At 42.4% G+C, this 24,301-nt stretch overlaps 1 protein-coding gene across 1 annotated transcript; it reads right to left on the reverse strand.

Annotated features, from left to right (window-relative positions):
• Nucleotides 1-1,946: 1,946 nt before the first annotated feature.
• Nucleotides 1,947-21,126, reverse strand: meis3 (myeloid ecotropic viral integration site 3). The gene is made up of 13 exons (XM_034097677.2): nt 20,826-21,126; nt 20,337-20,436; nt 16,304-16,446; nt 14,801-15,020; nt 13,546-13,596; nt 13,395-13,445; nt 12,372-12,521; nt 11,758-11,866; nt 10,419-10,561; nt 6,904-6,980; nt 6,005-6,063; nt 4,716-4,802; nt 1,947-3,106 (listed from the first exon to the last, which is right to left on the reverse strand). The coding sequence occupies exons 2-13, from the start codon at nt 20,346-20,348 to the stop codon at nt 2,919-2,921; spliced, it is 1,290 nt and encodes a 429-aa protein (XP_033953568.1). The 5' UTR covers nt 20,349-20,436; nt 20,826-21,126; the 3' UTR covers nt 1,947-2,918.
• Nucleotides 21,127-24,301: the final 3,175 nt, after the last annotated feature.

Raw genomic sequence — 24,301 nt, forward strand, 5'->3', positions numbered from 1 at the left:
TTTAATGCTGCAGCACCTCTTTTCACCCTCTGTCTGAAACCAGAGCCAAGTCAGTTAGCAGACCAGCTCTGTTGTGATTGGTCAACCTCTTAGAGATGTCCCGCCCCTTAGCCTATCACGTACAATGTGTTGGAGCCTAGCCAATAGAAGTGCAAGTGTTACATAGTGCTGTCTGGAAGTAAACAAAGGAGTGCAATGCAGGCGTTTAGGATGCATACCTATAACACACTACCGGAAAGGGAAAACCCCAAAAGGCATGGTTTCTTTTGAGCAAGGGAGAATAGTGTGGTCAGAAGCTGGGATGGGACCTTTGGCCCCTGGTCAGATTAGGCGTTGCAGCTAAGGAGATGTTAGTTTAAGTTTTGATTGAAAGAAACACCGTTGTACTGACTTAAGAGACACGTAACATGTTGTGAGAGAAAGAGAGGAGGTGAAGAGCAAACCCATCCTGCACTGGGAGTGATTGCGAGGAGGAGGGACAAAGAGAAATGAGAAGTGAAGGAGCGCTGAGGTCAGGACCCGGGTGCCAGGGAGAGGAGCCGTTTCCTGTTGACCTCTGTCTGAACCCTGACCCCTGACCCCTCCCGCTCCAGGCCGAACGGGAGAAGGACGGGGGCGATGTGGCAAAGGACGGAGTTATGTGTGGATGTTTAACGTCTAAAAGGATGTAGATCAGAGAAGGAGGTGACAGAGAGGATGGGAGCTACAAGAAGAAATGTTATGAGGGAAAAGAGGAGGAGTTTAGACTTATGGACAGCTCTAGGAGCCAAAATGTGTATTATGCCGGAGCTGTTTATTTAATTAGTGTCAATGACACTAATGCATGTATACAGGATAAATAATCGTGATCTCAATATTGATCGAAATAATTGTTGTCATGTTGGCCTTAATCGAGCAGGATTTTGGTGTACTGATTGGTGTGGTTTCACTTTTCTGTAGCTGGAGTGTAAGTAAATGGTCATTGAAAATGGAAACGAGAAGGTGTGTGTTTATATTGCAATTTTAAGGTGTAACATGACAGTTAAAAGTCACCATTAGCAGCGGAAAATCTACATATCTTTCGTCACCAACTGAAAACCCTCCTGTTTCTCTTGTCCCTTGGCCATTTCTTTACCAGCATCAACAGTATTTCAGTGTGTGTGTGTGTGTGTGTGGTCTAGCATTACTATACTTGTGGGGACCTAAATCTGTTTACATAGTCACGTGTGGGGACTCGCCTCCCTTATGGGGACACATTGGAGGTCCCCATGAGGGCATCATTAATGTTAGGGTGAAGACTTGGTTAGGTTTAGGCATGTGTTGGTTATGGTTAAGGTTAGGATAAGTCTCCAGGAAATGCTAAGTCAATGTAATATCCCCTGAAGTGATGTATACATGGTATTTGTGTGTGTGTGTGTGTGTGTGTGTGTGTGTGTGTCGTGATAGCAAAATATTGTTCCTGAACACACCTACTGTAGCGGTAACAACCACAAAAGCCTTTTTTACTACTTTGCCAGGCGCTTATTTTTCTGTTCTTCCCCATTTTCTCCAATTTAAGCGAATGTCAAAAAACCTTACAGATGTGTCGTTAAGACCAACATTCATCAATATTTAATTTGCCTCCTGAGATTTGAAGACTGCACTAGCCCATTTTGCTATTTCAATTGAATAAGCACACAACATAATAATCTTTCACAGTTTTTGTAAAATAAATTAATACATATTACCGTTTTTTTAATAACAGGAAATGATACAAAACAACCTTCCCAGTCGCCAATCAAACATATATATTTTTAACTGATATGTAATACTTTAATCCACAACATCTTCCTGGAGCAGTCTCACCACAATCTGCATGCTTTAGTTGAGTTTTATTAAAAATGTCTTTCAGTTCAGTTTCTTCTATGTATAGAAATGTGTTAGCATTATATTAGCTATACCTCTCTATACACTCGCTAACAGACAACAAACCGACCGAATCAGACAAAAAACACAAACAGATGACAAGCGACAAGTCTTACAAAAAAAACATTTTAATACTTTAACGGTATTTCCCATAATCATTCAGAAATGTTTCAGCGTGGAGCGGAAAGGGAGCCGAATGTTTAAAGAGTCCTTTGGCTGCAGCTCCCCTCACACACACCGCTATGACACAGAAAAGATGTACTAGAAATGCTCATAGAAGATTGTGTGTGTGTGTGTGTGTGTGTGTATGTATGTGTGTGTGTGGAAATGGCTTTTGTGTGTGTAGGAAAGACCCTAAGGTATCGGACACCTGTTGGCGTCTTAAGGAGGTCAGTGGTACGCGAGCGAGGCAGACTGGAAGTCATTCATAGTGTTTAGCGTCATGCTAAAGGAAGGAAGAGCACTAATATTTCAACGAGCACGCATAAATATAAAAATAGAATCAGAAAAAACAGCTTAAAGTAAAGGTGTGTGTGTGAAGGTGTGTGTGTTTGTCGTTGACAGTATGCGGGAAGACGGGGAGTCGTGGAGAAGGCGTGCTCACAGGATCGTCCATGTTGCAAAATATTCATCGGTCTTCCTGTGGATCAGCAGGCATGATGGGAAGTGTAGTTTTAAAGCATGTGTCTCACCCACAGGACATAGTGGAGACGAGGGGAGGAAGCACTTCTACTCAAAAGAGGTATGGCTTAAACCTGTGGGTCCAGACTGTGTGTGTGTGTGTGTGTGTGTGTGTGTGTGTGTGTGTGTGTGTGTGTGTGTGTGTGTGTGTGTGTTAGCAAGCTACATTGAGGTCAGTGTCTTTCAGTGGGGAATGTAAACTTTCGTATCAATGTGTCGTCTTTTTTTTGTCTTCTTTAAATAGTGTTCAGTTCGGCGTCCTACATACATATATCTCACCACACACACACTCACTCATTCATACTGTCATTTGCCCTTACACACACACACTCTCTCTCTAACTCGCCCCACGACTAGTGTGCATGTATGTCCAGTCCCTGGGCGAGCAGCGGCTCTGCGGGGTGTGTGTGTGGGGGGGGGTGCAGCAGCATGGCGGGGTGGGGTCCCGGGTACGGGTGGAGGGAGGAGCCCGGGTGGTGAGGGTAGCCTGGCTGGGACAGTAGAGAGTAATCACCCTGCAGAGAGGACATCCCCTGGAGACCTGGGGACACACGGAGGACAAGGTGTATTTAATGAAGAGTGGTGCAGAGATGGTGGGTTTTTGTAGGCAGGAAGTTAGCATAGCAACGGCTTCCTCGGATAAAAGCAGTGGGATTTTTCCTTTGGATTTTGGAATACAAGCTCTGTGGCAAACACACGTTTTGTTCACCAGGATAATCTCCACACATTTATAATCGTAGAAGTGTAAATGCAGGGCTCAACGCTAACTTTTAAAAGTGGTCGCCAGGCTGGCAACCAGGCATCAGCTTTTGGTTGCCAAAACTGAAAATACGGTTGCCATTTTTAGACACCTTATATTTTAAATAATTAAGATACTATACAGTTATACATCAACTTAATAATGAAAATGTGACACAAAAGAATGTTCAAATGCTTTACAATAAGTAATTAACACTTAATTGAAACCTAGGAAACTTGTCCACCCTCAGTTGCTGGTATACAAAACACCAGGAGTGCAGCTGTTGTCATGTTCTTCACAGATCACTAGTTTCTTGGTCATCCATGGTCTCCCTGTCAAATGTGGGTTCTCTTGACCTTTGTGCTGACCCCCACCGTAGATCCACTGGCCCTTCAGCATCGAAGTCTTGGATTGGCCAGACTAATACATTTCTAATGTTAAATAATGAAAACCATTCACAGTTAAGAATTAGATATTAATTATTAATGCTGTAAATTACCTTTAATATGTCTAACTATATTTAAAATGTGTTAACTTTTTATAGAAGTGATTATATTTTTATGCCAATATTTTTCTATGGTAAGGTTTCGTTTTGCACTTTTATTTTGGTAGTAACAAGATCGGGACTCTTATTTTGAAGGTTTTTTTTTTCCCGGAAGTGAATGGACAACATTCCTCTTTGCTTTTCGTCCGGGTTCACCTTACGCTTTATCAGTTAAATCACTTTGATCATTTGTTTGAGATGTTGACGGGTTGGCCGAACTTTTTACCCCACAGTCAAACAACTTCATTTGCCTCGCCATTTTTTGTAAAACAAACACACGGCGCACCACGCATGCGAGTAAACGTGCATCGCTTTCTGGCTCCGTAATCACACCAATGCACGTGCAACTTAAGTATCAGGTTCCGACTGGTCACAACAACAATCAAATATCACTCTTGATACAACAAATAATTAACATTTATCTATTTTGGGGTGCACATTTTGCTGTTTGCTGTCCTTATTTCTTTATGTTAAAAACTGGTTGCCACGGACAACCAAAGGCCAAGAAGTGGTTGACATTTTTTCTGAATGGTTGCCAATGGCAACCGTTACTGTCGAGCCCTGAAATGCAATCTCCCGAGGTAAAAGTCACGCTATAAGGTATGACTTCACCATCGCTAAGCTGAAGGCGGCCATTTAGTAGTTTAATTTTCACTTTCATTGCCATGTAGTTAGTACCGCTTTTTAATGACACGTCGAAGCTTCAGACATTCACCAGAGAACAAGATCTCTTTTGTGATGCTGACTTATTGTTGAAGGTATTGAGCACTGTTTACCCGGCAACACGAGGTTTTAATAAAGAGCCTTGAGATTTTCTTTACCAACAATATTCTGCATATATCAGTAAAAACCTTGACATCTCTGTACCTGCTGTTCTGAGCCCGAGGTGGACCTGTCCGTCCAGTCCGTATCCCCCGAGAGCCGCTCCCTCTGGGCTGTAAGGACCCCCCTGACCTGTGGGACAACACACACCGTCACACACACATATACAACACACCGTCACACACACATATACAACACACACACATATACAACACACCGTCACACACACATATACAACACACCGTCACACACACATATACAACACACCGTCACACACACATATACAACACACCGTCACACACACATATACAACACACACCATATACAACACACCGTCACACACACATATACAACACACACCGTCACACACACATATACAACACACCGTCACACACACATATACAACACACCATCACACACACATATACAACACACACCGTCACACACACATATACAACACACACCGTCACACACACATATACAACACACCGTCACACACACATATACAACACACCATCACACACACATATACAACACACACCATCACACACACATATACAACACACCGTCACACACACATATACAACACACACCGTCACACACATATACAACACACATATACAAACACACCCTCACACACACATACAACACACACCGTCACACACATATACAACACACCGTCACACACACATATACAACACACCGTCACACACACATATACAACACACACCGTCACACACATATACAACACACATATACAACACACACCCTCTCACACACACACATATACAACACACACCGTCACACACATATACAACACATCGTTACACACACATATACAACACACACCGTCACACACACACATATACAAGACACACCGTTACACACATATACAACACACACCGTCACACACACATATTACCATACCCGTCAACACACACACCACACACACAACCACACACACACACACACACACCACAACACACACACAACACACACCACACACACCACTACTACACACAAACACCCACACACACACACACACACACACACCCACACACACACACACACACACATACAACACACCGTCACACACACATATACAACACACACCGTCACACACACATATACAAGACACACCGTCACACATACAACACACACCGTCACACACACACATACAATACACCGTCACACACACACACACACACACACACACACACACACACACACACACACACACACACACACACACACACACACACACACACACACACACACACACACACACACACACACACACACACACACACACACACACACACACACACACCAACCTGAGCGATTTGACTGGTCGATCATCGGCTGCACTATTCTCCTCCTGGCGTTGATGAACCTGGAACATAAAGAGTGTGTGTTGAGAAAGCGAGATGGACGAGGCCGATGTTAATGAAGAAAAAAGGCTGACCGGGAGACTATTAACCTTTTCCATTTTACAACCACTTAACCCTTTCTGGGGAGAGTCAATCAACGTTAGGGCAGAGCAGGTATTGATCGCACTGTGATAATTGATTGATCGGGTCAGTGTGTGTGTGTGTGTGTGTGCGTGCGTGCGTGCGTGTGTGTGTGTGTGTGCAGCAGCAGCAGCAGGGGTACAAATACAAACATGCAAGTTATCAAATTACTAATATATCGTTTAACATGTTACACACACTTCATTATTTGTGTACCGTGTGGTTCTATCTGCACAGAACAATATGAAAGAAGTGATTGATCAGCATACTAGAAATGTGTGTGTGTGTGTGTGTGTGTTTTCCTGAGTGAATAGAGGCAGTAAACCATCTGATTATTGGACATTGATTTGCTCTTCAGTTTTATGAACATACCAAGAGGATCTTACTGTGCTGTTGATCAGAGGAAATGCTTAGCAGGACATTTCTTCTTCTGTTACGAGCCCCTCTCTCATAAAGTCGATCATAGCTCCTCTAAAGGTCTTGTCAAAGAGCCACCTTTTATTAAACTGACATTTATATGTTCAAAATATCCACAATTAGGAGTTACCGAGGAGATACATGTGACTCGTTAGATGCAGATGCAGTTTGTTTCCATCACGGCAGCGTGTTATTGACGTGTGGTTAAATTGAAAGTTGACGCTTTCCGTTTACACATGACAGTTTAACGGATTATGGATAACGCCGCGGGGCAGAATTAGTGTATTGATTGAGAGTGCACTGACCAGTTGTTGACCTGTAAGATGGTCAGACCCGTGTCCAGAGCCAGCTGCTTCTTCTGCTCCTCGGACGGGTACGGGTGCTGGGAGAGGACACACAGAGCGAGGGTTAAAGGAAGCAAGACAGTTCCTTCGATGTGATCAGAGTACTGCGAACACACAAATACAACCTAAAATGCAGATCTTTCTTTGGTGCAGCTGCTCATCCTTCTCTTTACCAGTTCTTCGTACTGTTAACGTATTGTTTACGCATGTATTTGTATGTGTATATATGCATTTTTATTTGTAGAGATATATGTATTCATCTCTCTTCTTGGCCCTTGTTGGCGTGTGTTTTACGATATATAATAATAATAATAAATTATATTTCTGTAGCGCTTTTCTTGAACCCAAAGACGTTTTTCTTATATCTTAACCCCCTCATCAGCAATCTAAACATGTTCGTGCTTTTACCTTTTTAATATAATCCCCCTATGAATTTATTTTCAATTTATTAATTTAAATATTATTTGGGCAGTTTCTTATGATTGATGTTTTTAAAATAATATGTTTGTATTTATTTATTTTGTTATTTCTCCTTTCGTTCACGTAACAAAACAACTGATTTCTGATTTAAGGCATTTAGCAATTTCCGTTGTAACAAACGTGACTATAGCTATAAGCTTGGAATTCAACCAGGAACTATAGGCACGTTCACAGCGCAGTACTTTTCCCACTTTAGTTCCGATATAGTTCCGAAATGTCGCGTTCACACCAAAAAGAGCCGGAACTAAAATTAGTTAATGAGAACCTTTTCACCCCCTTTTCCGTCCCTGCTAGAGAGCAGGGACTTTCGTGGAGAAAAAGGTTCCTATTTCTGATTGGCTGGGCGGATTGAAAACCACGCCCCATAAAACTCTGAAAAGTTTTGTGAAGCCGCCATTTTATTATCCTCGCATTAGCATTATTAGCATTAGCATTATTAGCATTAGCCCAGCGCAGAAACACAGAGAGACTAACTTATGGCAAAACAAAATAAAACATGGGAGCGGTGGAGATGAGGAGGTGTCGGCGTTCTGGCGATTTACTCGGAAGGCTTCAGTAGAAGCTGCTGGGAGTCCCAGCAGCTTCTACTGAAGCCTTCCCCAACTCCGGGGACTTCCGGCCGGGGACTTTGGGCGGCAGTATACGCCGTGAAGTGGTTTGCGGCCTGCCAGTAAACCCAAAGCAGAAGAAGAAGAAGAAGTGACGTCAGCGGCTTCATTTGCGTAATCCTCCCTCAGGGACTTACTCCGGTGTGAACGCGATCTGTACTTAGTTAACTAAGTTCTCATGAACCTTTGTGGGAAAAGTACTGCGGTGTGAAAGCGCCTTATGTGTGAAGCTACTGATTAAATAACACGCGTGACAGAAAGCTGGATTTTGGAATATTGCAGAAAATAAGATCCAATACGTTTTGTTGAGCAGGATAATCTCATTTTTTGAAACACAACTGCAATCACCAGAAGTAAAAAGCTAACGTTAAGCTATAAAGGAACTACGCTACAACACGATCACATGACTTCACTTCACCACCGCTAAGCTAAAGGCGGCTAATGTTAGGCGTGGTCATCTCATTCACACTTGTTGACAACCCCTGTTTTTTCGGTCAAACACAAGTGGAGTATTTGCTGACCTATTTTACGACGTAGAACAAAACGTGAAAGCGTGGCCAAACCACTGACCTTCAGGCATTCAACCACAAATACATTTGGAAAACGCTACAGGCGAGTGAACAGGAAGTGGGAACATGCTAACTCATTCCCCGGTGTTAGGACTCATGCTGCAGCCTCTCTTTCACATCTGCACTCACATGTTCACCCTCAGCAAGCCTCTCTGTCTATCTCTCTCTCTCACACACACACACACACACACACACACACACACACACACACACACACACACACACACACACACACACACACACACACACACACACACACACACACACACACACACACACACACACACACACACACACACACACACACACACACACACACACACACACACACACACACACACACACACACACACACACACACACACACACACACACACACACACACACACACACACACACTCACTTACTGTATTAACTGGAGTGTAGCAACATTTGACCTGCCTCATTTAGCAGCTAATTACCTTGCCAACAATTACTCACTCCATTTCTATCACTTCCACAGTTACTCAACAGCGAGCATATTCACGTAATCACATAATCCCCTGATTTATCATTTCATTTAATTGACCTCCATTACACACTCTGCTCCCCTCTCTGATGTTTGGCCTCACACGGAATCTTCTCTTTCTTTTGTTACAGCTCTTTGGGTTTTAATTATTGCGGTTATTCATTGTTTTTGTGAGTAATAATTCGTCTTTTATGTGGTGATAACCACAGCTGGCAAAAGTACTCACATCCTTTACCCAAGTAGAAGTACAGATACTCGTGTTTAAAAGTACTCTGGTGAAAGTAGAAGTACTGACTAAACTTCTTTACTCAAGTCAAAGTAAAGAGGCTTTGAAGTGCACTTCAGTAAAAAGTACCCATAACTCCCAGCTGTTTTAAAGAGTACCTGACCTCCCTTTGTATTAACAGAACAATAATGTCATTGTTAGCTAATGAATGTTTCCATGGTGAACAACGGCAACATGACAACGTTTCCATTGGTCCCTCTTCTTTAGAGAAGACCAGGAAGTGATGGATACACGGATCGTGTTCCAACCAATAGGCACGCAGTGACTCTGAAGAATAATGATCACGCACCAAACACACATTCAGACTAAAGGAACCAGCTGGTTGGGAAATGAGAGAAGTAGAAAGTACAGGTATTTGAGTTCAACATGAGAGAAGTAGAAAGTACAGGTATTTGAGTTCAACATGTGAGAAGTAGAAAGTACAGGTATTTGAGTTCAACATGTGAGAAGTAGAAAGTACAGGTATTTGAGTTCAACATGTAAGAAGTAGAAAGTACAGGTATTTGAGTTCAACATGAGAGAAGTAGAAAGTACAAGTATTTGAGTTCAACATGTAAGAAGTAGAAAGTACAGGTATTTGAGTTCAACATGTAAGAAGTAGAAAGTACAGGTATTTGAGTTCAACATGTAAGAAGTAGAAAGTACAGGTATTTGAGTTCAACATGTGAGAAGTAGAAAGTACAAGTATTTGAGTTCAACATGTAAGAAGTAGAAAGTACAGGTATTTGAGTTCAACATGAGAGAAGTAGAAAGTACAGGTATTTGGGTTTAAAATGTGTGAAGTAGAAAGTACAGGTATTTGGGTTCAACATGTAAGAAGTAGAAAGTACAGGTATTTGGGTTTAAAATGTGTGAAGTAGAAAGTACAGGTATTTGGGTTCAACATGTAAGAAGGAAAAGTAAAAAGTCGTCAGAAAAATAAGTAGTGGAGTAAAGTACTGATACCAGAAACATGTACTTGAGTACAGTAACAAAGTATTTGTACTCCACTTCTTCCCACCTCTGGTCATAACGCGCTGTCTCACCTGCAGGTGTTGGAAGAGCCAGGCTCTCATGATGTTGGTGGCCACTTTGGGGAAGATGCCTCTCTTCTTGTTGTTCCTCCGGTCTCGGTCCGAGTCGTCGTCGTCTCCGGTGCTCGGGGAGCCGTCTCCGTCCAGACCGTCGCCTGCAGAGAAACATCATATATCAAGGACTCTTATCAGGGTACAAGTGATATGAGCTCACCATTTCTGCAGATACGTTTTATTCATTTGAAAACAAACGGTACATTTGTCCATGTTTGTGCAAAGAAAGCAACCCTTTTGAAGCTTTTCTTGTGGAAGTTATCATATAATTGCCCAGATTTTAATGCATACTCACTCTATTTGTTATATCTATACAACAACATTCAATTCAAAGGTGTTATTGTCTTACTCACATAAGCTACCGTGTAGAAATGGCAATGAAAGTCTTCTGAGCTGAGCCCCTCCAACAATTCACGCACTCTTACAGTAGGTACATTAATTCAAAATGGCCATAACAAGTATTTATTCTACTGTAGGCTATTTTTATTATATGTTCAGCACTTTGGCTCCACCAAAAATCGTTTATAAATGTGCTATATAAATAAAACTTGATTGATTTGATTTGATATTTCCACTTTGGAACGATCACTGCAATAATTATTTATTATATGTTTTTCTAATGCCTTGCCCCCCCCCCCAAAAAAAAAAATCCCATTTTGTAAATTCAAACATAATCTAGGAATGGATCACAATATATCATATTTTATTATTTATTATATTTCTTGCATTATTTATTGATGGTCTGAATAAGCTGTTAAATACGTCGCTAGCAGAAGGCGTTGAGGACGGAAAGGCTGTGACTGCATCAATAATACCACTCGGAAACACTCGGGGAAACCTCCATTGCCGCTATATTGTAGTGTATTGTTTGCTCACATGCGCATTATTTCCTGTGTGTGTGTGTGTGTGTGTGCGTGCGTGTGTGTGTGTGTGTGTGTGTGTGTGTGTGTGTGTGTGTGTGTGTGTGGCCTAGCATTACTATACTTGTGGGGACCTAAATCTGTTTACATAGTCACGTGTGGGGACTCGCCTCCCTTATGGGGACAAATTGGAGGTCCCCATGAGGGGGATCATTAATTTTAGGGTGAAGACTTGTTTAGGGTTAGGGGTAAGGGTAAGGGTAAGAGTTAGGCATGTGTTGGTTATGGTTAAGGTTAGGATAAGTCTCCAGGAAATGCATGTAAGTCAATGTAATGCCCCCTGAAGTGATGTATACATGGTGTGTGTGTGTGTGTGTGTGTGTGTGTGTGTGTGTGAGTGTGTGTGTGTGTGTGTGTGTGTGTGTGTGTGTGTGTACCTATGTCGCTACAGTTGTCTGCTGTGCTGTGTGAAGGCAGGCCACAGGTGCCCGGTGTTCCCAGAGGAGTCGTGGCACACTCATCCGGCTCCCGTAACCACGATGCATTCTGCAGGACGACAGGAGAGACATGGAGGAGGAGGAGGAGGAGGAGGAGGAGGAGGAGGAGGAGGAGGAGGAGGAAGAAGGAGGAGGAGGAGGAGGAGGAGGAAGAGGAGAACTCAGCCATTTTTCCCGTCTATCGTCAAAGATATGAAGTTGATTTCTAATCCTCGTCGTTATGTTTCCATCCCATACATTTATTTGACCAGATTCTCTCATCCTGCATTCATCAAGTCGGGCATCACACGGTTATCATTCGCTGTGCAGCTGTGCAAGTGAAAGCTGGAGCGTCTTCTCCGAGTTTAATTAGTTTATAGTGTCGTGGACAGTCCCCATGGATCAACTGTCACAACAAACAGTACATGGGGCAGCTGTAGCCAACATTGCTTCTGTCCAGCTGTTGTCCCCGGCCAGATGATAACAGACACCTTTTTAAATCACAATACATCAACAAGCATTAGTTCTGAAGAAAGGATGCTTCCTGTTTGACAGGTTGCTCTCTCGGCTCCCACCTGCTCCGACAGGCTGGTGCAGGACCCGGTGAAATCCTCCACGTCGGACTTGGAGCCGCCGTCCTTGTCGTCCATGATGAGGTCTGTGGGCATCTTGCCCTTCAGGCAGGTGATGTATCGATGGCAGAAGTTGTCACACAGGTCGTGGACCTACAGGGACAGATTTAAAGGTGAGTGTCTACTGTTAACAACACTTACTGAACGGGTCCTGGTCGTGGTTGAACAGCTTGATTGTCATATGCAGGATAGCTACATATACTATATAATCTGAATCCTCAGCGCAGCATACCATATACTGTAGACATGATATAATAGGATGATTCAAGGGACAATGGTTTGAGTCAAATGTAGTGCTGATAACATTTAGGGATAGTTGCATTTGTGTCCCACCCGACAGTTCTCATAATCCATGCCTCGGATGCTAACACATGCCTTCATATGTTAACACACGTGCCCTAAGACAGCATTTCAATTACGTTGTAGGAAAAGTGGTTCCAGTAGCTCTTGCGCAACCCCTAAAATGGCATTTTTTGCAAATGTATCATTACATTATTTACATTACTTGTTAGACCCCCTGATCCCAACACCAACGCACAACCCACTGCGCCACACGCCTCCTATCATTTAAAATAGGCTTTTTAATTTACGTTTTGCTATTATTTTGTATCAATCTCCTGCAATGATCAAATGTGTTTGTATCAAAGCATATTTTAAATAACAGTACATTTCCAATAGGAGTGTGTGCCTCAGCATGCGTGCAATCCTGTTCGTGAAGACACTTTTGAAACTCTTTTAAAGTCTTATCAAATGTTCACAGATTTACTGAAAAACCAGCGACACGGTGTTTTTTATTGAATAAATGTGCAGTAAAAATACAATAATCTAATTCTTTTTTTTATCGATTGACACACACCTTGATACCTTGACACCTTGATACCTTGATACCTTGATGTCAGACCTTCCTACGAGCTCACACACTGTTCTCCATACGAAACCAAAAGTTAGTGCTTCTCTCCCACTCACCTTCTCTAACTCCAGTAAATGAAAGCGCAGCACTTGAATGGCCTGGATCATCTGTGGGAGAGGAGACGGGGGATTCATTATTAACTCGTATCCCACAATGCATCTGTGCTGATAAAAGCATATTTCGGTGTGATTTCAGTGAGCGTCGTACCAAGTTGTCCAGCTCGGGATTGGAAGAAAATATGGGCTTCTCGGATCGGATCTGCGACACAAAATAAACATGATCATTAATCTTTATTTATACAACAACAACAACAACAAGGCAATGCAAAATGCTCTAAAACATTAGGATAAAGGGCAAAAGAAACCATTATAAAATGTCATTTAAATACATTTCAAGATTAAGAAGCTAAGAGATGTGTGTAGATTTGTATATTCCTCTTTAGTTCTAATTTCATAATAGTTTTTTTAAGAGTTTTTATAATACTTCTATTTTTTGTCCTTTTCTTACAATTTATTTTGCTTATGTATGCTCCATTATCCCCAAAGCAAATGTCTTGTATTTGTAAACCTACTTTGCAATACACCTGATTCTGATTTTTATTCAGAGTGTAAGAGATGTGAAAAGTTTAGTTGGATAGTTTTGACCAGATTTCGTGAGTCGATAAATCATTTAAAATCCTTTTTTCATGCGGAATGATTTATTTCCAGGATATCTATCGGCATATCTCTGGTAAAAAAAATATTGGAATTGGTGTAGGATTGTTTCAACGAGTTCCTTGTAATTGGTTTAAACCCTCCTATTGTCTTCACCCCCCCCCTTACTTTGGTGTTCGCGGTCAAATCTGACCGGTCCCGTTTTAACTGCTATTACATTAACACAAAAACATTAATCATCACCACATTTCATTTAACACCCTTTCAAACTGTACACATTGTATCAGACTACTGGTACACATGAAGAACTGCAGTAAATATACAGAGAACAGACACTGAACATGTACTGCGTGTGCCAGGTGTGATCCATGTGGGGGGAGGGGCACATAAGAGCGGGAAATGTGTCAAATTGTTCTGTGTGTGTGTGTGTGTGTGTGTGTGTGTGTGTGTTATCTGATCCGATCCGGATGGTTACTAATTCCTTTTCTTTATGGCGGTCATTTTTGACCGGGAACACAAACTTGTTATAAAGTTAACTAAATCATCCATCCATGAATGAAAGTGTAATCAGCCATGTGATATGTTCAAATGTCTCCTGTGAAGGATATCATGGAGCTTTGATGCAATCGAATGTAAAACTAATAAGTTATGATTAATGAAAGTCGTAAATCGGTCAGACTTGACCCGAAGACAGCAGGAGGGCAAAGAGCTGCGACTCTACAGTTTGCACTGAACAGGTTTTTGTACTGATTTGATTCCTTCTGGAGAATCGGGATATTTACAGATCGGCTGTTTTAAAGGACGCTCACCTGCTTTGCAAACGCGGCGATGTCATCGTTGAAGGAGTCGGAGGAGCAGACGTCGCTGTGATTGGTCATGCCGTGATTGGTCATGCCGTGATTGGGCATGCCGTGATTGGGCATGCCGGGGAGGTGGGAGGTGGCCGAGAGGGAGGCGGAGTCTCGAGGGGAGCAGGTGGCGAGCTCACACTTTTCAAACACTAAGGCCAGCAGTGGAAACAGTGGGTGACTGTGCACACACACACACACACACACACACACACACACACACACACACACACACACACACACACACACACACACACACACACACACACACACACACACACACACACACACACACACACACACACACACACACACACACACACACACACACACACACACACACACACACACACAGTTAACATACTTTACATAAACACGGTAACAGTTGACATAATGTACACACACGATACATTCCCAGAAGGTGCAACGGGAGACTTCATAGCACAGTATTTATGAACAGCTGTAAACACGTGTATTTTCATAGTCAGTACACACATATAAACTCTCTGGTAATCTGCACAAGTAATGTTAACAACTATGGCACTAACAGGGTACATGAATCATTATTTCCACTCTAGGGCTGCACAACTAATCTAAATCTAAATTTGGACCGGTGCTATATTCATATCGCAGGAAGCATAACATTTAAAGGCTAAATATGTGTTTAGATACCATTTTGAATGAAGTAGCTTCAGTGCGGAAAAGGACTAGGGCCACATGTGACGTTTCCTTTTTGGGATCTGACCAAAAGGGATCTTTTTTTTAAGTCCTGAGATCTAAGTCAGGATTTTGAGGAAAAAAGTGAGAATTCTGGAAAAAAAAACCTTAGAATTCTCACTTTTTTGTTTAAATATTCCGAATAAATTCCCAGAATTATAACTTTTTTCTCAGAATTCCAACTTTTTTCTCAGAATTCTGACTTTAATCTCAGGAGTAAAAAAAAACTGTGGTCAGATCTAAACAAAAAAATTCCCATTTGGCCCTAATCCCTTTCCGTACTTCAGCGATATCACAGTATTACATGGTATTCTGTAGACCTCAAATAACATATTTGTTTGCTACAGATTCTCTTTAATATATCTTCCAGTGCTTGTGAGAATAACGATGCAAAACTGATCTCCAATATCGTGGATCATATCGCAATTTCTATATCAGTAAATAACTAGTTTTATTTTGTGTTTAGGGGTATCGTCAAGATCTGGAACAAACTCCCAGAAACCTGCAGGTCGGCTGCAACTCTGACTACTTTGAAATCCAGGCTGAAGACTTTTCTTTTTGCCGCTGCTTTTAATTGAACTATTCACATCTTACACTGCACTGTAACTTTTATGCATGTACCCGTGTTATTCATGTTTTATTATCTTTTAATATCTTTGATTTTTGTAAAGCACTTTGAATTGCCTCGTGTTGAAAAGTGCAGTGTAAATCAACTTGCACACGTATGGGTTCCACACACTCTCTTACCCGTAGATCTGGTCTTTGTGGTGTTTGAGGGAGTCTGGGATGATGGGGGGGCCGTAGTGAGGGGGAGGAAGCGTCCTGACATCGTCCGCGTACCCCCCCAACGACATGCCCTCCGACCCCGAGTAGTGCACCAGCTCTTCATACTAAAACACAATTAGACGGAAAAAAGAAAACATGAGACACGTTGGACATCTGCGCCCCTCGACATCGAATCATATTTTATTACGCAGCCGGGCTGTCACCGCCAGGAGCTGCTGGGCTTTATGTTAATGTGTCTGAACTCCTGGACACATTATGTACTGCTTTTATTCTTATAGCTAAATACGGCATGTTGTGCTTACCGCTAATGTTGAACATCACATTACAGAGTAGGTGTTTCTACAGTAAAATGTCACAAAGTAGTCCTTAAATCTGTTTCTAAAGCGCATGTTGACGTGTTACGTTTTTCCAAAAAGTCCAAAAACCAATTGTTGTCTTTTTACTATAATAAAAAAAACTATGAAAATCAACAAATATTAAGACTCAAAATCTGTCAACAATAAAACAAACATACATTTCTTTTGACCACTATTATTATGTCTTATATTCACAAACCAATTCCAGGGTGTGTGTGTGTGTGTGTGTGTGTGTGTGTGTGTGTGTGTGTGTGTGTGTGTGAGATATGTCCCTGCAGTGTGTTGTACTGTTCCCTGGAAATGTGTGTGTGTGTGTGTGTGTGTGTGTGTGTGTGTGTGTGTGTGTGTGTGTGCGTGTGTGTGTGTGTGTGTGTGTGTGTGTGTGTGAGATATGTCCCTGCAGTGTGTTGTACTGTTCCCTGGAAATGTGTGTGTGTGTGTGTGTGTGTGTGTGTGTGTGTGTGTGTGTGTGTGAGATATGTCCCTGCAGTGTGTCGTACTGTTCCCTGGAATTGTGTGTGTGCCAACTTCTCCTTTGTGTCCCTTCTAGTGATGGATCACAAGCTGCTAATTGTGCACTCCGAGGCTAATCAAACCCATTCAAAAGGCATTTGGATCGCATCAAACATGCAAATCAAGCAGAGATTTAAAATTCTTGGAAAGTCTGTGTTTGTGTTTCCGAAAGGGAAAGGGAGGAAGAGGAAGATGAGGGGAAGAGTGTCGCTGCTAATATCCTCTCCTTCCTCCTCGACTCAGACAGGAGCCGTGCTGAGTCGTCGCTCACATCCCACTGTGACAGCCACACACACTCAGTGAGTCAGACACACATATGGCACACACACACACACACACACACACACACACACACACACACACACACACACACACACACACACACACACACACACACACACACACACACACACACACACACACACACACACACACACACACACACACACACACACACACACACACACACACACACTCTGACACAACACAGACATCTTGTACACAGCGTCATGAATATACATGTCTGGCTGCCCGTGTTACAGAGCTGCTAATGCGTGCCTCGCTGCAGCTTGTGACTCCGAGGCGGATTAAAGGACCACTGGGATGACACACACACACACACACACACACACACACACACACACACACACACACACACACACACACACACACACACACACACACACACACACACACACACACACACACACACACACACACACACACGCACACACACACACACACGCACACACGCACACACACACACACACACACACACACACACACACACACACACCACACACACACACACACACACACACACACACACACACACACACACACAGCACCTGCTAGTCGACCTGAGCACCTTTTTAACTTCTGTGTTATTTTAACCAAGCCATAAAAGTTATTATCTGCTTGGCGGCGTGTCTCTGTGGGCTCTTCCCCCGGGCGGGCAGCCACAAGAGGTTGTGGTTTCAATGAGTGTGTGTGAGATAACACCGATGGCTCTTTTGCATCTGTTCTTGTTATATTCATTGCTATACTTATATTTGTGTAACCCTTTTTCTATAATGTCATCATTCCAAACGGCTCACAGAGAGGATGATTTGTGTCACACAGCAGCAGTGAACCCCAACATAAATGTAATTATTTTGTACACTTTCTCTCCATGCTGACCTCTGGGAATTGAAATAAATGTTAAATTAAATCAGTCCTGTCCATGTGCCTGCAGGTCCCCTGGAGGTCTCCGCACCTCACTTTGGGCACCACTGTCCTAAATGGCTTATCAAATGGTTGTATCCCAGAGACCCATATGGCCACCGGGATCACAGAAAGCACCTGCTCTGAGGCCCAGGCCCCGGGACACCTTCTAGTTTTATGGAGGCTGTGGCTATTAACACAATCACCGCTATCGGATTGCGCGTCTCTCTTTGCGCGCGGCTGCTATCGGGTTTCCGTGCGTCAGGCGGATCAAAGCGCGCGAGTCGAGATGACAAATTCCGCGAATTTTTCCACTTTTTCTAAGAAGTCACGGAGCGGGTAAACAGCGCTCAGATGCGGGTAATTGTTTTATTCCAACAGGCCTAACAAGCGTTTTTTCACGCAGCTTCAGCTGGAACACACGGATAAAGTGCAGCTTTGTAGAACTGGACTGACTCGTAAGAAAAGGCAGGAAATGAAGACGAAACTGCTCATATTTCAGACTCTTTATAAGTCTTAATAAGTTAACAAACCTTCATTTTTAATAAAGAAACACGGCTCTGTAAAATCTACATGTTTCGCTTTCGTCGAAAACAAGGGCTCCGTTTCTCATGAAAAGAAGCAAACTAATTCCTCCATGTTCTCAGTGAGTGCACCGATTTAGAAAAGGGAAATTAAAAGTGCTTTTGCTTAAAAGTTCGTAGATGTTTCTTCACGTAAATTAGCTAAACTTAGGTTGCAGCAAACTAACGAAACGAGCGAAAGTCTAAAAAAGTAATCACACGTGTGTTGAAGCTTACAGTTTTTCTCAGCGGGTTTTGCTACAGGTTTGTAACATGAATAACTCCTGCTCTGAGAGCACTGAACAAAACAATCAACACCTGGACTTTCCTGCACAAAATACAACTTTAAAACTCTAACAACAAACTATCACGAGACATGCATTTCTTAAAACGTCACCATATGTTCTATTTCACAGCCTTATGAACATCGAACATAAAATGTAAAAAGTGAAGTGGCTCAGTGAAATACAGGCCTAACATCCTCACTGTTTAGCATGCAGTCATGTTGGACAATCTGCGGCTGTTTAAATAAACACCCAGAAAGTATTTTTACTTTTACCAGCAATGAGTTATTTATTATGTTTGACCCCACGTTTAGTTTAAGCTGTTGGATGGATTAGCTCTTGTTTGTGTGTTGCACAGTTCCTCTTCTCCCTCTCGTTATTCTCTGCTATATTTGTATACAGCAGTGATTTCCTATCCCACTGCACATGCCTTATTGCTCTCCCGGACAATTATGTATCTGTTTCCACCCCAGCATGCAAGCAGAGCAACACACAAAAACTCGCCTACTTCCCAAGCTCTCTCTGAACGACCACTCTAGCCCATGCGTGCCATCATTACGCCTGACTGACATTGCACAATAAATCTATATTACTCTCAGAGGAGGGACAGATATTAGATCTTAGAACATTTCCTCGTTAAGTGTTTTCACACATTGCTGCTACCTACATTGCATGTTAAATACACAACCAGTCGAGCTCCAATGCGCGTCAATTAGGGATTATGCCTGGTCAAATTGTAACTTTGCAGCCCCGTAAAGCGCTTACAAATACACATATATAAGGAGCATTTATTTTCGTTTTCAGTGCAAAAGAAAGGCATGTTTTGCATGTTGTTGTTCCCTAAACACGAAGTCCATGCCAGTGCAGTCCACTAGTCTGTTTCCAGCGGGCCTCGTGTTTTTATGGCTGCTACACCCGAGCAGAGAGCCATCAGTGCACAGAGGATTCCCAACATATGCCCCATTATGATGCTTATCTAATTAACCTCCTCTCTTTGTTATAAAGGGTGTGTTATCCCGCCACAATCTGGTGTAAATCATTATCATTTGAACAAGAAAAATCAGCAAAAACATACCCTCTTCTCCATGCGACCCGAGAGCCAGTCCTACACCGGAGAAGATGATGCTCTGCTCGGCTAGTCCAGCGAGTTTTGCCCCCTTCTTCTGGTCCTGGAACTAAAAGTAAAAAAAAAAAAAATTGTTTTTATTGCATGAGGTTGTAAACATGATAATCATGCACACAACGCATACAAACAAAAACAATACTGTGGTTAGAAAAACAGTGAAGAGCTGTGCGTGTGTGCGTGTGTGTGTGTGTGTGTGTGTGTGTGTGTGTGTGTGTGTGTGTGTGTGTGTGTGTGTGTGTGTGTGTGTGTTTACTCCGAGCCCATCGCGTTTTCTATTACAGCATTATGATGGGAGATTTGATGGTCCTTGTTTACACTGGTCGATGTGAGCGGACCGGTTCATAATGCACTCAGCGGTAATGAACGCTGTACAGAATAAAGCTCGCAGCCTATTATTGGTTTATGTTTCCGGTAAACGGTGTAAAAAAAATGTCCCACCGAGAGGGTAAATATCCAGTCCTGTTCGGGTCGGTGTGGTCCGGAGCTCCGGGAGGATGTACCGGTCCCTGCAGCTTCTCGCCCCCGCCTGGTGCGCCTCTCGCTCCGGGTCGGGGATGCTCGGTTTCACGGGAGGGTTTGTGGGCAGAAAGCGTCCCTTTCAGCTTTTTGGCTCCTTGTGCTTGCTGTCCGCGCGGCACATACGGCGACAGGCTGGAATATGTCACGACTGGATAGGGTTTTCTGTCTCAAGAGGAGAAGAAGAAGAAGAAGAAGAAGAAGAAGAAGAAGAAGAAGAAGAAGGAGGAGGAGGAGGGGGAAGAGGAGTGGTGGTGTTAGTGGTGTGTGGGGAGGTTTCCGAGGGTCAAAACGCGACGGGGTTTCTTTGGCCCTCCTCCCTCCATCCCTTTACTCCTCCTCCTTATCACACACACAAACACCAGCGAAGAAGAAGAAGGAGGACCCCCTCGATGGTTTTATCTCGCCTCTCCTCCGGGCTGATATCACTCCTGCATCCATCGCCACTTTCTCCACATCCCTGCCTCGGCTGCACCACCGTTATCTCGGGATAACCCGGGAGAAAGGCCCGTGATAACGCTCACTACAGTGGGATTGAGCATGTTGAACAGAGTCCATCACGGGGGACCGATGAAGTTGATAAGAAAATCCTTAATTTGATCATATTATAAAAGTGCATGGGCCTACTTGCAATGCGATGCCTACAGATTGTTTTGACTTCCTTTTCATACTAATTAAGAAATGTTTGGCATTCTTGAGTGTAAGGGATTAAATAACGTCTATCGATCTGCTAAGTGAATCCTTTACACCCTCAATAATGCAGAATGCCAAATATTTCTTAATTCGTATGAAAAGGAAGTAAAAACAATCTGTATGCATGGCATTGTAAGGATGCGCTTTTATAATATGATCAAATTAAGGATTTTCTTATCAATGTAGGAAGTCACAATAAGAAAGTGTCACATTGCAAATATATGCAATTTTATAATGTGATCAGAAATAGGAAATTGCGCAGTAAGAAATCATCTTAATGTTGTTTTAGAGTCCCTTGTTTTAAGAGTAATTAAAGTCATGATCAGTAAATAATAAGTGTTTTAATCCTCTTCACGTCGGATCATAAATAAGCTTCCAAGCGTGCTCGATGACACGGTATGTACAGACAGCTTTCCAAGTGTTTTATAGTTTTGTTGTCAATCAATTAATTGTCAGTAAGCCTTTTGACAGACTCCAAATGGCCCTCTTCTTTTCGTGTTGATTGGGAGGAGGTGAGAACACAGAGCTATTATCGTGAGAAAGTTTCATTGGAACCCTTTTAACGTGTTGGTGGCTAAGCTAAACGGGCCGTCTTGTGTTGTAAATGTCACCTCAGCTCAGTAACATACCAATTATTCAAATCGCTGCTGTTGCCCCGGTCCCGCTGCGAGGGGGCAACAGACGGCTGCACTTCAATCAGCGGCCGGGCAGGAGGCTCGGTGGGCGGCCTGTGTGAGAGCCATGCACCGGCCCTACAGCCAGGGGTCTTTTAACTCAGCGGGGGCGCTGGTTTCCCGCAGGGGGGGATCACAGCCTCCACCCCCCCACACTGAGCCGCCAATGGACTGGAAAAGGCGATCCAAGGGCTTGTTTTCACTTTGTTAACAGGCTGCATGAAAAGGATTAACACTGAAGTCAAATCATCTGAGGAATCCGTGTTCACAGGCTCTCTCATTTTGTCCTTGGAAGACCTTTACAACATGTATCAGAGGTGGGAGAAGTACTCAGATCTTTATGTAAAAGTAGAAGCACTCAGACCTTGTACTTAATTAAAAGTAGAAGCACTCAGATCTTGTAGGCCTACTTGAGGAAAAGTAGAAGCGCTCAGATTCAGATCTTGTACTTGAGTAAAAGTAGAAGTACTCAGATATTATACTTGAGTAAAGGTAGAAGTACTCAGATCTTGTACTTAATTACAAGTAGAAGTACTCAGATATTATACTTGAGTAAAAGTAGAAGTACTCAGATCTTGTACTTAATTACAAGTAGAAGCACTCAGATCTTGTAGGCCTACTTGAGGAAAAGTAGAAGCACTCAGATTCAGATCTTGTACTTGAGTAAAAGTAGAAGTACTCAGATATTATACTTGAGTAAAAGTAGAAGTACTCAGATATTATACTTAATTAAAAGTAGAAGTACCAGAGTGTAAGAATACTCTCAAAATGTTAAGTAAAAGTAGAAAAGTATTCTCATCTAAATATAGTGAAAGTAGCGACAGTAAAAGTAGTCGTTGTGCAGATTGGTCCATTTCAGAATAATATATATGATATGTTTTATAATGATTGATCATGAAAGTGTTCTCAAAGCTGGTGAAGGTGCAGCTTGTCTGAAGTACTTTGCAGACTGCAGGGTAGCTGGTGGATTTACTCAAGGTGGAACTAAAGTCTGATTCAACACTTGATTAGATTTCACATCATTCATCCACATCTGTGAAGTAACTAAAGGTATTAAATACATGTAGTGGAGGAAAAGTACACCATTTATCTTTTAGTAAAAACTAGCATAAAATGATTGTCTCTCAAAACTTAGTACTTGAGTAAGTGCACTTAAATACTTCACACCACTTGCATTTCAATTATTAAGAGTGACTTGTTGAGCTGTTTTTCTTCAGGACTCTGCACCATAAATCTTAACATTCTAACATTTATCTAACAGACCATTATCTAAACATGTAGATCGCTCTCATTAGCATCTCAAACACTTGAGGATCTGTCATGTTGTATCTCGCCTCCTCCAGTCCTTGGGATAACACCTTCGCTTTCGGAGCTGAATATGTTAACGACAACCCGTTTTTAACACAACATATGTTGTTAAGCCTGTGCTGAGAGGTAACACAACTGCAGTGTGTTGTCCCAGAGAAGACACACACGCACGCACACACACACACACACACACACACACACACACACACACACACACACACACACACACACACACACACACACACACACACACACACACACACACACACACACACACACACACACACACACACACACACACACACACACACACACACACACACACACACACACACACACGTGTTGCATATTATCACACTTAAAGGTAGATCAAGATTTAGTTGAAATGAAATCCTGCATCAAACAGTAAGGGGGAATTCATTAAGACAAGGTGAAATCTCTTAGTTAAAGTCAATGACTGTCCTGTCTTTTTGGAAGGGCAAATACATTCTTTAGTTAATCATAATATCAATGATAATTAAAAACATAACATACTGAGACTTTGTGTAAATCAAGGGGTTATATATTTGCTCAAAGTGCATATAACAAAACCAAATATTGAACAATAGTTCATGCTCATTTCTGTAAATCAATATCAATACATTCAGAAACCCAGTTGTTTGCAAAGGCAAGGAATAACTTTAATACTCTACTAATAGATAGATAGTTAGATAGTTAGTTAGA

Source organism: Pseudochaenichthys georgianus, chromosome 13, assembly GCF_902827115.2.
Source record: "Pseudochaenichthys georgianus chromosome 13, fPseGeo1.2, whole genome shotgun sequence".
NCBI classification, from domain to species: domain Eukaryota; kingdom Metazoa; phylum Chordata; class Actinopteri; order Perciformes; family Channichthyidae; genus Pseudochaenichthys; species Pseudochaenichthys georgianus.